The 16,754-nt window shown below is 39.9% G+C and overlaps 1 protein-coding gene across 6 annotated transcripts in view; it reads right to left on the reverse strand.

Moving 5' to 3' along the window:
* The window catches only part of STK33 (serine/threonine kinase 33), a 248,774-nt gene that overhangs the window by 76,599 nt on the left and 155,421 nt on the right, over positions 1-16,754 (reverse strand). For 5 of the 6 annotated variants that reach the window (XM_003910255.5, XM_017948655.3, XM_017948657.3 and 2 more), the window contains 3 exons: positions 15,723-16,108; positions 14,196-14,309; positions 5,386-5,499 (listed from right to left, as the gene is read on the reverse strand). In XM_003910255.5, the coding sequence (XP_003910304.5) occupies positions 5,386-5,499; positions 14,196-14,309; positions 15,723-15,947 (453 nt within the window). In that variant the 5' untranslated portion in view covers positions 15,948-16,108. The remainder of the gene's footprint in view (positions 1-5,385; positions 5,500-14,195; positions 14,310-15,722; positions 16,109-16,754) is intronic. The other variant, XM_021926121.2, reaches the window with a different exon arrangement.

A 16,754-nucleotide genomic window follows, 5' to 3' on the forward strand; every position in this document is an offset into this window, starting at 1 on the left:
AGGACTTCATTTGGGGTGTAGGTAATCGATTATCTACAATGTCCTCTATCTCAGAAATTCTAGAAGGGCTTTCTCCACCCTCACCAACACCGCCCTGCCAAATCATCACCCCTATTGATCTTGAAATTGCCATTATTTGAGGATAAGCATTGTCCTCATTTATGGGTTTTATTTCTGTCTCATGTGTCAGTGTGAAGAGACCACCAAACTGGCTTTGTGTGAGCAACATGGCTGTTTATTTCACCTGGGTGCAGGCAGGTTGAGTCCGAAAAGAGAGTCAGCAAAGGCTGGTGGGATTATCATTAGTTCTTAGAGGTTTTGGGATAGGCGGTGGAGTTAATAGCAATGTTTTGGGGGCAGGAGGTGGATCTCACAAAGTACATTCTCAAGGTTGGGGGAGATTATAAAGAACCTTCTTAAGGGTGGGGGAGATTACAAAGTACATTGATCAGTTAGGGTGGGGCAGAGACAAATCACAATGGTGGAATGTCATCAGTTAAGGCTATTTTCACTTTTGTGGATCTTCAGTTGCTTCAGGCCATCTGGATGTACACATGCAGGTCACTGGGGATATGATGGCTTAGCTCGGGCGCAGAGGCCTGACATTCCTGTCTTCTTATGTTAATAAGAAAAATAAAACAAAATAGTGGTAAAGTGTTGGGGCAGTGAAAATTTTTGGGGGTGGTGTGGAGAGATAATGGGTGATGTTTCTCAGGGCTTCTTCGAGTGGGATTAGGGGCAGCGTGGGAACCTAGAGTGTGAGAGATTCAACTAAAGAAAGATTTTGGGGTAAAGGGTGATATTGTGGGGTTGTTAGAAGGAGCATTTGTCATATAGAATTATTGGTGATGGCCTGGATATGGTTTTGTATGAATTGAGAAACTAAATGAAAGACACAAGGTCCAAATAAAAGAAGGAGAATAATAGGTATTAAAGGACTAAGAATTGGGAGTACGCAGGACGTCCAATTAGAGGGTGTCCAAGGGGGTTCAATGTTATTGTTTACTTGGTTGGTGAGTATTTGGGCTCTATCCTTCAGTTTTTTTTTTAATGTTGTCATATACCAGGCCAGATTGATTTAGGTAAAAAAAACATTCTTTATTTAAAAATATACAGAGTCCCCCCCGCCTTTTTTTATATTAGTGAAAAAGTCAGAGCCTTGTCGAATTTGAATTTGGATGAAAGAGAAATGCAAAGCCAGCAATTGTTTGTTAAAGAAGGATTAGAAATGGCTAGGAGAGAGTGAGATTGATAGTGTGGTGGAGATAGCTGGGGAGAGGTTAGAGGGTGGCATGAGAATAAGAGCAAGTATAAAAGTAAAGAACAGGACTTCATCAGGGTCAAAGTATTGGAGTGTACTTTGTCACTGAAGATCTTCCATACACTTAAAGAGAGACTTAAGGGTGGCAGTTTGAGGTAAAACCAGGAGCCACTAAATACCAAGAGCCTGAGAAACTGCTTGGATGTTTTGACTAATAAAGGCCGGTCCATTATTGGACTGTATAGAGGTGGGAAGGCCAAACTGAGGAATTACGTCTGACAGAATGGTGGCTTCCTCAGACCCTGTGGGAAAGGCCTCTACCCATCCAGTGAAAGTGTCTACCCAGACCAAGAGGTATTTTAGTTTCCTGACTCGAGGCATTGTGAGTAAAGTCAATTTGCCAGTCCTGGGCAGGGGCAAATACCTGAGCTTGATGTATACGGAAGGGAGGGGTCCTGAACAATCCCTGAGGAGTAGTAGAATAGCAGATGGAACACCCAGAAGTGATTTCCTTAAGGATAGATTTCCACAATGGAAAGGAAATGAGAGGTTCTAAGAGGTGGGCTAGCAGCTTGTAACCTACATGCAAGAGGTTATGAAATGACGATAGAAGAGAATGGGCCTGTGAGGCTGGAAGGAGATATTTTCCTTGGTCCAAGAACCATTTGCCTTGTGTGGGAAGAGATTGAAAGGTGGAAGTTTCAGTGGAAGAGTAAGCGGGAGTGACCGATGAAAAGGAGAAAAACTGACCATGAGGGACTGAAGTTGGAATGCTAGCTGCTTCTCTAGCTACCTTATCAGCATAAGCATTGCCCTGAGCGATGGGATCTGATGCCTTTTGATGGCCCTTGCAGTGAATGACTCCAGCTGCCTTTGGAAGTAAAGCAGCCTTGAGAACAGTTTTTATTAAAGAGGCATTAATGATGAAGGACCCTTGTGTAGCGAGGAAACCTTTCAGCTCATAAAACAGCATGGTGGTGCAGGATATGGGGTCAGTATAAATATTGACACATAGTCCCTTTACAAGAGTGAGGGCCCGAATTAAGGCAATGAGTTCGGCTTGCTGAGAGGTAGTGGAGGGGGGCAGAGCAGTAGCCTCAATGATAGATGTGGAAGATACTATAGCATAGCCTGCCTTTGCTGGTGTGTGGCGATTAGGCCTGGTGGAACTGCCATCAATAAACCAAGTGTGAAAAGGGCGAGGAACAGGAAAGAAGAAAATATGGGGAAATGGGGTGAATGTCAGGTGTATCAGGGAGACACAGTCATGGGGGTCAGTTGTGGTATCAGGAATAATGGGGGAGGCCAGATTGAAGTCTGGGCCAGGAACAATGGTAATTGTGGGAGACTCAATAAAGAGTGAGTATAGCTGAAGGTGCTGGCGGGGCAGAAAGTATATGTATCAAGCATGAGGAGGAAAATAGATTTTGGAAGTTAAGAGAACTGTAGGGAGTGAGTTGAGCATAATCTGTGATTTTTGAGGGCCTCTAAAAGTATTAGGGCTGCAGCAGCCGCTGCACGGCGACATGATGGCCAGCCTAAAACAGTAAGGTCAAGTTGTTTGGACAGAAAGGCTACAGGACGCGATCCTGGTCCTTGTGTAAGAATTCCAACTGCACAGCCCTGCACTTCGGCTGTGTGTAATGAAAAGGGCTAGGATGAGTCAGGGAGAGCTAGGGTGGGGGCAGTCTCTAAAGCTGTCTTCAAGGAATGGAAAGAGGAGCGGGGAATGGATTTAGGATCTATGGTGTCGGCTACGTTTCCTTTTGTGAGTTTATATAATGGTTTTGTTAGGATGGCAAAACTAGGTATCCAAAGTCGAAAGTATCCAACCATGCCTAGGAAGGAAAGGAGTTGTTGTTTTGTAGAAGGTGTTGGGGTTTGAGAGATCAGTCGGACACAATTGGCAGGGAGAGCATGTGTGTTTTTATGAAGAATTATGCCAAGGTAGGTAACGGATGGAAAAGAAATTTGAGCTTTGGAGGGGGATACCCGATATCCTTTGGAGAATAAATGCTGAAGGAAGAGAAGGGTGTCTTGTTGAGAAGATTCAGAGGAGGGGCTACAAAGAAGAAGGTCATCAATATATTGAATAAGGTGAGAAGCAGAGAGGTGGAAAGAAAGTAAACCATGAGAAAGAGCTTGGCTTAAGTAATGAGGGCTGTCCCTGAAACCTTGCGGCAGCACAGCCCAGGTAAGCTGCTGGGACTGATGGGTGTCAGGGTCAGTCCAGGTGAAAGCAGAGAGAGTCTGGGTTGGGTGCAAGGAATAGTAAAGAAGAAATTGATAGGTGGAAGTTTTAGGCCTGACAATTTCCAATAAAAAGTCCCCCTGCAAGGAATAACAAAGGTGCTATTCCTCCACCTCCCATCCACCTGATTTGGGAAAATACGTAACGGTTCTTAAGGGAGTGGAAACGGATTAGTCATAAGGCAAATTTTGCCTAATTAAAATTTTACCTAGTGTCATTCCAGCTTCCAATTACCTCTCCTTCTCAACCTTTAGCATCTCAGGAGTGGGTGGGACACTGCCCATCATACTATGCCCCGCCCAAGGATTAAGTCACATTTATAGGTTAACCTAGAACAGCAGTCCCTGACCTTTTTGGTACTAGGGACTGATTTCATGGAAGACAATTTTCCCATGAACCAGGGTTGCGGGAGAGGGCATGGTTTCAGAGTGAAACTGTTCTACCTCTGATCATCAGGCATTAGTTGGATTCTCATAAGGAGCATACAACATAGATCCCTCACATATACAGTTCACAGTAGAGTTTGTGCTCCTATGAGAATCTAATGCCACCACTGATATGACAGGAGGCAGAGCTCAGGTGGTGATGCTCACTCGCCTGCTGCTCACCTCCTGGTGTGGAGCCTGGTTCCTAACAGGCCATGAACAGGTACCAGTCCAAGACCTGGGGGCTGGGGACCCTCGACCTAAAGGATCAAGAGAAATAGTGACTGTGAGGAGTGAATTTTTGTCTAGACTAGATATGGAAAGTTACCCCAATTTCTCCTAATATCCATCTCGATTCTGTTTCTCTCCCCTTCCCAAATGGCTTGACCTGAATATAACACAATATTACACTATTCACTTCATATACTGACTATATAGTTTTATCTTACTGTCTTACGGTCTCACAAACTCTCAACATAAATACGAATATGAAAGATTATTAATTCCTAAAGTTGCAAGTAGGCATGATAGTTACATAACCCAAAAACTGAACCCCTAACCCTACCTAACACCAAAGAAGCAAAGGAAATAACATCTCAGGTAGCACTTAGGATGCTACCTATGGTTCTAAAGAATTCTAAAATTTTCTAGAAAGGCTCTTAATCCCTTTATTAAGATTGATATGTTACCTTACTAAACATTAGGGAGAAATGGTATGTAATTTGCTACAGTTTGTTTTAAATAATACATAAAACCTACCATTTTGTTTTTTAAATGTGATATTTATCATCACAAATCCTAGGGGAAAACACCATAATGTTGTTTGGTTTTTCCCAGGCACAGAAATGCAAAAGGTTGATGAAATGATCAGGTGTCAAGTCTGAGGTCTCAGACTTTATCATCAAGAGAAGCCCAGTCGTTTCCCAGTTCGAGAGGAAATCTAGTGAGGAGTGCGGCAGATAAAAGAGCATAACGTAGATAGTTGAAGCAAAAAGTGATTCAACGTGAAAGAGCAGGCAGGATGAACAAACAGAATTAGCTAACAGTGAGGAAATGAAAGGAGAGGATAGGAGAAAAGTATATCAAAACAACATCAGGACAGAGTATCAGCACTTCTAGCTAAGATATCTCTAGCCCACAGCCCTGTGCCTACAGATACTGAGAACCAGCCCTTATCTTCAGCATACTCTGGTAAAATTTACCTATTTTTTGTTATATTGGTTATATTATTCTTTCCATTTGTTTTTTCCAGGCAGCACTTGCCTATTTGAGTTCAGAAACTAGTCCCTTTCCAGGAGGCTAGAGAAATGCCATGCTTCTCTAGGGGATCAGTCCAGGCTGGGACCTCGGGGTGAGAGGCAGCTTGTGTTAGTGTGAAAAGCTGTACTGCCCACACCCACCCTGCACTAACACTGTGCCCTCAGTAGGATGCTGCTAATGAGCCTTACCTTTTCTTTGTTCACTTTTTTAATTGCCCACTTCGTTTCTGTTTCCTTGTCTGTCGCTTCAATGACCATTCCAAAGCTCCCTTTTCCCAATATTCTTCCAAAGGTATAGATTTCCTGGAGGAAAAAAAAAAAAAAGAGTTCTTTGTCTCTCTATGCCATTCAACAGCTATTAAAAATGAACGGCCGGGCGCGATGGCTCACGCCTGTAATCCCAGCACTTTGGGAGGCCGAGACGGGCAGATCACGAGGTCAGGAGATCTAGACCATCCTGGCTAAAGCGGTGAAACCCCATCTCTACTAAAAATACAAATAATTAGCCGGGCGTGGTTGCGGGCGCCTGTAATCCCAGCTACTCGGGAGGCTGAGGCAGGAGAATGGCAAGAACCTGGGAGGCGGAGCTTGCAGTGAGCCGAGATGGCGCCACTGCACTCCAGCCTGGGTGACAGAGCGAGACTCTGCCTTCAAAAAAAAAAAAGAAAAAAGAACATATAATACTGACAGATACTCACCCAAGGGAAAAGAGATTCTGCTCCAAGTTAAAATCAGATAGAAGACACTACATATTTTCTCCAATATTAATAAACACATCTTAACCAAAAATAAGTGTTGATGAATTTTATTAAGTGTCCTTTGGAAGAAAACCATAAAAATCCTAATGGTGAAATGTGGAAAAACTCAAAAGTATAAAAATGAATCTCTTTCAAACTATAATATATTAATGAAATATCTTCATAAGAAAAAGGAGAAATGGAGTACTAATATATATACATAAGTGTGTGCAGATATAAAATACACTCATGCCAAAAAATCCCGAATCTCTGAGAGCTATACTACAAAATCAACACATAGTAACTACTGAACAAATGTTTCCTTATTTAAAAACTAATGCTTTTCCTTTATCTTATTAAAAATCACTTTTGTTTTATTCCTTTTGCTTTAGAAAAAGCAGTATGTGACAAAAATTTCAACACAGATCAGCACTGAGAAAAAAAATAACCACTACTCATGAAACCATCATCCAAACCAAGAATCCATCCTCTTATCATTTAACTTCTACCTACAAAGAAAGAATACATTGGTTTTGCCAACACCACCATTTTGGTTTGCATTGTAAATAATAAACAGCTAACTCATTTACTCTTTCATTTCTTGTAAATTTGGTTTTGGGGGAGTCAGTCTCCCCGATTCAAATCAAATCCAGGGAATTAACAAGAGTTTCTGGACCCATCATGCATAGGAACCAGAACATGGGAGAGCAGCTGAACTAATGCCACTAGGTAATGCCCTGGTTGGATCAGCTAGTCAAAGCCTTCCATAGAAATGCCACTCTCAAAATGCCACTCTCTCTCTCTCTGTGTGATCACTTTCACATTCACCATGTGTATTAGTCCGTTTTCATAATGCTGATAAAGACATACCCGACACCGGGCAATTTACAAAAGAAAGATAACTTACAGTTCCACATGACTGGGGAGGCTTCACAATCATGGCAGAAGGCAAGGAGGAGCAAGTCACATCTTACATAGATGGAAGCAGGCAAAGAGAGGGCTTGTACACAGAAACTCCCGTTTTTAAAACCATCAGATCTCGTGAGATCCATTCACTATCATGAGAACAACATGGAAAAGACCCACCCCCGTGATTCAATCATCTCCCACTGGTTCCCTCCCATGACACATGGGAATTATGGGAGCTACAAGATGAAATTTGGGTGGGGACACAGAGCCAAACCATATCATTCCAACTCTGGCCCTTCCCAAATCTCATAACTTCACATTTCAAAACCAATCATGCCTTCCCAACAGTCCCCCAAAGTCTCAACTCATTTCAGCATTAACTCAAAAGTCCACATCTAAGACAAGGTAAGTCCCTTCTGCCTATGAGCCTGTAAAATCAAAAGCAAGTTAGTTACTTCCTAGATACAATGGGGGTATAGGCATTGGGTAAATAATGGTCATTACAAATGGGAGAAATTGGCCAAAACAAAAAGGCTACAGGCCCTATGCAAGTCCGAAATCCAGTGGGGCAGTCAAATCTTAAAGCTCCAAAATGATCTCCTTTGACTCCATGTCTCATATCCAGGTCACGCTGAAGCAAGAGGTAGGTTCCCATAGTCTTGGGCAGCTCTGTCCCTATAGCTTTGCAGGGTACAGCCTCCCTCCTGGCTGCTTTCACAGGCTGACATTGAGTGTCTGTGGCCTTTCCAGGTGCATGGTGCAAGCTGTCGGTGGATCTACTATTCTGGGGTCTGGAGAATGGTGGCCCTCTTCTCACAGCTCCACTAGGCAGTGCCCCAGTAGGGAATCTGTGTGGGGGCTCCCACCCCATATTTCCCTTCTGCACTTCCCTAAAAGAGGTTCTCCCTGAGGATCCTGCTCTTGTGGCAAACTTCTGCCTGGGCATTTCCATATATCTTCTGAAATCTAGGTGGAGGTTCCCAAACCCTAATTCTTGACTTCTGTGCACTTGCAGACTCAACACCACATGAAAGCAGCCAAGGCTTGAGGCTTGCAGCCTCTGAGGCCACAGCCCAAGTTCTATGTTGGGCCCTTTCAGCCATGGCTGGAGTGGCTAGGATGCAGGGCACCAAGTCCCTAGGCTGCACGCAGCATGGGAATCCTGGGCCCAGCCCATGAAACCACTTTTTCCTCCTAGTACTCTGGGTAATGGGAGGGGCTGCTGTGAAGACCTCTGACATGCCCTAGAGACATTTTTCTCGTTGTCTTGGAGATTAACATTTGGCTCTGGTTACTTACGCAAATTTCTGCAGCCAGCTTGAATTTCTCCTCAGAAAATGGGATTTTCTTTTCTATTGCATTTTCTATCGCAGGCTGCAAGTTTCCTAAATTTTTATGCTCTGCTTCTCTTATAAAACTGAATGCCTTTAACAGCACCCAGCTTACCTCTACAGTGCTCTGCTGCTTAGAAAGTTCTTCCACCTGATACCCTAAATCATCTCTCTCAAGTTTAAAGTTCCACAAATCTCTAAGGCAGGTGCAAAATGCTGCCAGTCACTTTAATAAAACATAACAAGAGTCACCTTTACTCCAGTTCCCAACAAGTTCCTCATCTCCATCTGAAACCACCTCAGCCTGAATTTCATCGTCCATATCATTATCAGCATTTTGGTCAAAGACATTCAACAAGTCTCCAGGGAGTTCCAAACTGTCCCACATTTTCCTGTCTTGTTCTGAGCCCTCCAAATTGTTCCAACCTCTGCCTGTTACCCAGTTCCAAAGTCACTTCCGGCCGGGTGCGGTGGCTCATGCCTGTAATCCCAGTATTTGGGAGGCCGAGGCGGGCAGATTATGAGGTCAGGAGATCTAGACCATCCTGGCCAACATGGTGAAACCCCGTCTCTACTAAAAATACAAAAATTAGCTGGGTGTGGTGGCCTGTGCCTGTAATCCCAGCTACTCAGGAGGCTGAAGCATGAGAATAGCTTGAACCCAGGAGGGGAAGGTTGCAGTGAGCTGAGACTACACCACTGCCCTCCAGCCTGGCGACAGAGCAACACTCCATCTCAAAAAAAAAAAAGTCACTTCTACATTTGTGGGTATATTTTTGGCAGCACCCCACTCCTGGTACAAATTTACTGTATTTGTCCATTTTCACACTGCTGATAAAGACATACTTGAGACTGGGCAATTTACAAAATAAAAAGGTTCATTGGACTTAGAGTTCCACATGGCTGGGGAGGCCTCACAATCATGGCAGAAGGCAAGGAGGAGCAAGTCATGTCTTACATGGATGGAAGCAGGCAAAGAGAGGGTCTGTGCAGAGAAACTCCCATTTTTAAAACCATCAGATTTTATGAGATCCAATCACTATCATGAGAACAACACGAGAAAAACCTGCCCCCATGATTCAATCATTTCCCACAGGGTCCCTCCCATAAGAAGTGGGAATTATGGGAGCTACAAGATGAGATTTGGGTGGGGACACAAAACCAAACCATATCACCATGCAACAGGTAAATGAGAGGCTTGTCTTTGTATTTTCTAATGCATACATTCCTTTCTTTTGTAACAGAAAATTCAATGCCCAACTAATTACTCACCTCCTTCATGAAGGGTTTCCTTGTTTCACACAATTGTGTCTGTTCTGTTATTTTTACTCCTATCACCATTTATGTATTGGTCCTCAAACAATATTATTGCTTTTTTGTTTACAAACCTTTTGGCTCATTTCTTTTCTTCCAAGACAGTCTAAAAGCTCCTAAAGGAGCTGTTTCTTTTGTATCTCTTAAAAAAACCTAACTAACTCCTCTCTCTTCCTTGATACCACTTAATAGCACATGATAGAATTAAAGTCAGAAAACCTAGATAATTATAAAATAGTACAAAACATAATTTTATTTTTATATTTATATGCAACTCTCAATTATATACAGAGATACCTCAGAGATATTGTGTATTCAGTTCCAGACCACCACCATAAAGCAAAAATTTCAATAAAGCATATAAAAGTTATGTTTACACTATATTATAATCTATTAACTGCAATAGCATTATGTCTAAAAATGTACACAAAATTTTAAAATGCTGTATTGCAAAAAAAATGCTAACAAACATAACAATGCAGTTGTAATCTTTTCGCTGGTGGAGGGTCCTGCCTCCATGTAGATGACCGATGACTGATTAGGGTAGTGATGGTTGAAGACTGGAATGGCTGTGGCAATTTCTAAAAATAAGACAACCACGAAGTTTGGTGCATCGACTGACTCTTCCTTTCATAAAATATTTCTCTGTAGCATGTGATGCTGCTTGATAGCATTTTATTCACAGCAGAACTTCTTTCAAAACTGAAATGAGTGCTCTCAAACCCCGCCACTGCTTTATCAACTATGTTTATGTAATATTTTAAATTTTGTTGTCATTTCAAAAATGTTCACAGCATCTTCACCCAGAGTATATTCCATCTCAAGAAATCACTTTCTTTGCTCATCCATAAGAAGCAATTCTTCACTCATTCATGTTTTATCATAAGACTGCAAAAAGTCAGTCCCATCTTCAGGCTCCACTTCTAGTTCTCTTGTTGTTTCCATTATATCTATAGTTACTTTATCCACTTAAGACTTGAACCCTTCAGTCATCCATGAGGGTGGGAATCAATGTTTACCAGACTCCATTAATGTTGATATTTTGACTTTCTCTCATGAATCACAAACGTTCTTAATGGCTTCTAGCATGATGAATCCTTTCCAAAAGATTTTCAACTTAATCTGCCCAGATCCATCACTATCTGTAGCAGATATAACCTTATGAAATTTATCTCTTAAATAATAAGGCTACAAAACGGAAATCACTTTGATCCATGGGCTACAGAATGAATGTTGTGTTAGCAGGCATGAAAACAACATCCATCTTGTACATCTCCATTAGAGCTTTTGGGTGACCAGGTGCATTGTCAATGAGCAGTAATATTTGGAAAGGAGACTTTTTTTCTGAGCAGTAGGTCTCAAGTGTGGGCTTAAAATTTCAGTAAATCATGCTATAAACAAAGGTGCTATCATTCAGGCTTTGGTGTTCTATTCAAAGAGCACAGGCAGAGTAAATTTAGCATAAATTCTTAAGGCCCTAGGAATTTCAAAATGGTAAATGAGCACTGGCTTCAACTTAAAGTCACCGCTTCATTAGCCACTAACAGGAGAGTTAGCCTATCCTTTGGGGCTGTGAAGCCAAACATTGATTTCTCCTCTCTAGCTATGAAAGGATTAGTTAGCATCTTCTTCCCATATAAGGCTTAAATCAGTTGTTTAGTGTAGCCACCTTCTATCAATGGTCTTAGCTAGATCTTCTGGATAACTTGCTGCAGCGTCTACATCAGCACTGGCTGCTTCCACCTTGCACTTGTATGTTATAGAGACAGTGACTTTCCTTAAACCTCCTGAACCAATATGTGCTAGCTTCAAGTTTTTCTCCTACAACATCCTCACTTCTCTCCCCTTCACAAAACTGAAAAGAGTTAGGGCCTTGCTCTGGATTAGGCTTTGGCTTAAGCAAATGTTGTGCTTGGTTTGATCTTCTTCCAAATCACTCAAACTTTCTCCATATCAGCAACAAAGCTGTTTTGCTTATCAGTCATGTGTTCACTGGAATAGCACTTTTAATTTTATTCAACAACTTTTCTTTTGCATTAAAAACTTGGTTAACTGGTGCAAGAGGCCTAGCTTTTAGCCTATCTTGGCCTTCAACATGCCCTCCTCATTAGGCTTAATCATTTCTGGCTTTTGATTTAAAGCAAAAGACATGTAACTCTTCCTTTCGCTTGAAACACTATTGGGTTATTCATTGTCCTGACTTTAATATTGTCTCTCAGGGACTAGGAAGGGCCAAGGAGAGGGAGAGAGATGGAAGAATGGTCAGTCACTGGAGCAATCAGAATGCACACAACACTTATTAAGTGTGCCATCTTATATGGGTGCAATTTGTGACACCCCCAAACAAGTACAATAGTAACATCAAAAATCATGGATCACAGATCACAATAGATACAATAATGAAGGAAAAGTTTGAAATACTGTGAGAATTACCAAAATGTGACACAAAGGCACAAAATGAGCATATGCTGTTGGAAAAATGGCACCAACAGACTTGCTTGACACAGTTGCCAAACCTTCAAATTTGTAAAAGATGCAAGATCTGCAGAGTGCAATAAATCAAAGCACAATATGATGAAGTATGCTTATATCTTATAAAGTGAGTTAAATCTCAACTAAAATGGTCATTTACCCTTTTCGCATTTACAAAATAATCTCTTCATAACCATTTCCCCAATTTTTTTTGTCCTTTAAAAGTTAAACTTTCATTTTCTCTCTAAATGGAACCACAATTTGAAGACAGTACTTCAATACTGTTTAAATAGGAATTCTAAAATGAGAAATGGCCAACTAGTTTTTTATAAACTAATCACTTTGTTCAACTAACTGCTTTGATATTAACACATGGTGATGAAGGAGAAAATAGTTTATTATTTCTAATAATTGTGTAAGGATGTTATTAAAATGATGATGTAGATCTACTTTTATTGACACAGAAGAAGTCCATGACATAGTGTACAGTGTGAAAAGCATATAAGATATGATTTCATGATGAAAATGTATGTATGCGGAGGTGCTTACATGGATATCTGGGAAAATGTTCATCTAAATATTAAAAGTAGTTATGTAAGGGTAATAGAATTGTGGATGCTTGTAATTTCCTTCTTTATACTCTTCTGAAATGTTTAAAATATTTAAAATGAGCCTATTTTATGGGGGAATAGAAGCTTCAACTTCAGCTACACCAGGTTAAGGTTACTTCTTTAAAATACGTATATATATTTGAAATATCCCCTAATTTAAAACAGGAAAAATGTTAAAGAAAAATAAAACAAAACTAGTACATGCATAGAAAAAGTGAAGGTAATAATTTTTAAATTGGTTATATCTGGTTGATGATTTTTATTTTCTCCACACTTCTATTTGCCTAATTTTTCACAATGAACACATTTTGCTTTTATAAAAGCTCTTAAGACTAAATTTGTTATTTCTTTATTTTATTGTTTTTGGAGACAAGGTCTCACTCTGTCACCCAGGCTAGAATGCAGCAGTATGATCATAGCTCACTGCAGCTTCAAACTTCTGGGCTCAAGTGATACTCACATCTCAGCATCCCCGCAGCAGCCAGGACTACAGTTGCATGCCACTATACCCTGCTAATTTTTAAAAAAAATTTTGTAGAGAAGGAGTTTTGCTGTGTTGCCCAGTCTGGTCTCAGACTCTTGGTCTCAAGTGATCCTCCTTCCTCAGCCTTTCAAAATGCTGGGATAACAGGCATGAATCATCACGCCTGGCCCAAGACTAAATTTAAAACTTGGTAAATTTGTCTGTGTGTGTTGTAAGTACAGGCCTTTAATTAAAGGGGAGAAATTTAAACTTTTCAAGTCAGAGTTTCTCAGGCCAGGCAGCTTTTCTAAGCACTTCATGTAAGTTGCCAAATATCTTTTAAAATAAGTTTTGACATCAGGCTTGATCATTTCTAGCTTTTGATTTAAAGAGAAAGACATGCAACTCTCCCTTTCACGTGACCACTGTAGGATTAATAATTGGCCTAATTTCAATATTTTTGTGTATCAGGCACTAGGGAGGCCAAAGGAGAGGGAGAGAGATGAAGAGTGGTCAGTCAGCTGAGCAATCAGAACATAAACATTTATTAAGTATACCATCTTAAATGGGTGCAATTTGTGGTGCCCCAAAGCAATTTAAATGGTAACATTAATGCAATTTTCTTCTTTTTGTGGTTGTTCTTACTGCAGTTTCTTTAATGTAAAAACACACATTTTAATTTTTTATTGTTCTAATATTTAATTCATATTTTATATAATAATTTGAATCCTGGAAAAATAATATTGGTATTTATCCAATCACAGGATGGAAAAGATGGAGGAACTCATGAGGGAGATTCTGGCCTCACTACCAAGGAAGTGAACAGCCAAACTAACTAAAATCATCTAGTCCTTTTCTGCATCATGAAAAGGTCTAAACAAAGACTCCACTATTGTTTTCAGCAATGGCCAAGACCTGAAGATGAAACTATCCTCATTTTATCTAATGAAAATGTTCTCTACTTTAATTAAAATCCACTTGGTCCTCCATAAACAGAAAATAATTAATCTGTATTTTCTTTAGTAAAAATGTTACCATACTTGAAAATGGTATGTTTCCTCTTCCTTTCTTTAGAGATTTATTTTTAAATCATTTTTTTCATTAACCATTGACTTAGAAGAAACCTGAAAGTTCACAGTAGCTTCATTTGCTTTCTATATACCTCAATAGCAGCTCCATTCTCAATCCTTATGTGAGGAACTTTCCCTTCTATAAAGTTGCCCCGACCCCACTGTTGTTGAGATGCTTTTCTCTCTACATTTGAGGTTCTTGAGGGCTGGAATCAAAAAAAAATTAATAAAAAAACAACAACTTTAAGATGTAATATTCTTGGTTGACAAAGAATCCTAATTTAGATAATCTGGTAACTCCTTAACGTGTGCCATGTTTACTATGCACAAGATTGTTTACTGTCTTTTTCAAATTCTAAGCTCTACGCAATTCATTGGCTCATTAGGTTAAAGGAGACCTTAAGAAGTTATTCAATCCAATCCCCTGAATCCAGGAAAGTCTACATGATAACCAGCACAGCAGATTCATCAAAGTTTACCTAGTCATTCTCTGAAATCAAAGAAAGCAACTTTATAGCTTTCTCAATCACTCTCCTTTCACAATTTAACAACCATCTCAAATAGCTTATACATAAATTATTGGCCACTCAAAAATATGCTTTGAGTGAAAATAACATAGTAACAACTCACTCTGAGACATCCATATAGCAGTAACTATATGGTAACACAAATCAGAAATAACAGTCAAGGGAGAATATATGAAGAAGGTACAATTTTGAGGAATGGGAACCTGACTTTTCTTAGGCTTATTGCTCTCTGTCTCCAAAGTTGTGCTGTATCAACCACAATCTTGCACACTGCCTATTCTATATAAAGATGAGTATGGCCAGGCACAGTGGCTCACGCCTGTAATCCCAGCACTTTGGGAGGCCGAGGTGGGTGGATCACATGAGGTCAGGAGTTTGAGACCAGCCTGACCAACATGGAGAAACCCCCCTCTCTACTAAAAATACAAAAAATTAGCTGGGCATGGTGGCACATGCCTGTAATCCCAGCTACTCAGAAGGCTGAGGTAGGAGAATCACTTGAACCCAGGAGGCAGAAGTTGCGGTGAGCTGAGATCATGCCATTGCATTCCAGCCTGGGCAACAAGAGCAAAAGTCTATCCCAAAAAAATTTTTTTTAAAAGATGAATACATCGAAATCAGTACAACTGGGTAGCCACAGATTATTTGTAACTAATGCAAACTGATTTTGTTAAGTATAGTTCATATTCCACCGAGACAACCATGACTTAAATAACAAAGCCATAACTACCCTTTACTTAACCACAACCATAAATCTCATTCTTCATCAGCTGAAGAAAATACTCAAAAATTCAGATTTAATTCAACTTGAAAACCAATTCATTTCTGCATAAACCATTAAAAAAAGAAGTGGGGATAACATGTTTAATTACCTCGTGTCCTGAGAAATAATTAATTTGGGCAGTGGTTGGAAACATAATATAACAAGTTACTAACCAAATTTACTCACCTCTTCTGTGAGAAAGAAATGTTTAATAGTAATGAAGGCAATGAATTAACTAACAAGAACTCATGGGATATGGATGAAGCTAGGAGTGCCATCAGGGAACAGGATATCAACTTGTGCTTAGATGTGGAATCTTTGATATTTACCAAATCTTTTCCAGAGGTTATGTCTCTGTTGATACTTTTTTCTTTTTTTCTCTCCAGTGAAATTAAAGACTCTGCACTACCAATGCTTGACGTCTGTGACATTTCCACCACTAAAACTGGAGGAACCCTTGTTTTGCTGGAACACACACAAAGTATATCTTTCTGAGAAGCAGATGAACAGTAAGGGCATTCTATGGATTTTTTATATAAGTCACTATCAGCCATTTGTTTAACTCTGCAACAAAAGCAACTTTAAAAATCCTTCCACTGTTTGAGGAAGAAAACCAGAACAGAAAGGATAAGGTAGTTGATGGTGAAAACTGTAACTTCGAACTGGTGAAGTCCTTAAGTTAAGGATGCACTAGACACATATTCACACGTGAGAGCTGCAGAAAGAAAAGAAATCACCATTTAGATAAATTCTTATCCTATCACCATCCTGGAAATCAGAGAAAAGCTAGCAACTAGCACTAGAAGCATCCTGTATAGACATGAAAAGGACAAAATAGGACCACAAAACTGCTGAAAAGCATGGTCTAAAACAGCATCTTATCAAACTGCAGTAGTGGGTTATGAAATCCATTCTGTGGGTTGATATCACTTTTTAAAAATAAAGTAGAATCAAATAGATAATAGAATATTTAGCATACCTCCTTGGAAATTTCTGTGAAACTTTTAATGAGACAGATATGTATGTATAGAGTGTGTGTGTGCGTGTGTACTTGATCACAGTATGAAATGTATTTCTTAATGTCGGTTTTGGTTTTTTAAAAGGTTTAATATATTGGTGTTAAACATACATTACTATGGTTTCAAATTTTAAACCTTAATCTATTTATTATTAGAGCAAATTCCTATTACATACTTTACAAAGGAGTGAATAATTCACTTTTTATAAAACTAGCTAATTCTAAAAGTTTAAGTATCCTCATAAGTATCCTCATTTTTATATTGAGCAAAAATAAAAATGAGTGGGTGCTACTTTTCCCTGAGCCTAAAATAAGTATGGCAGCATTTTACTTAACTAGGACC

The sequence above is a fragment of the Papio anubis genome, chromosome 12 (genome assembly GCF_008728515.1).
Source record: "Papio anubis isolate 15944 chromosome 12, Panubis1.0, whole genome shotgun sequence".
In the NCBI taxonomy this organism is placed as follows: Eukaryota; Metazoa; Chordata; class Mammalia; order Primates; family Cercopithecidae; genus Papio; species Papio anubis.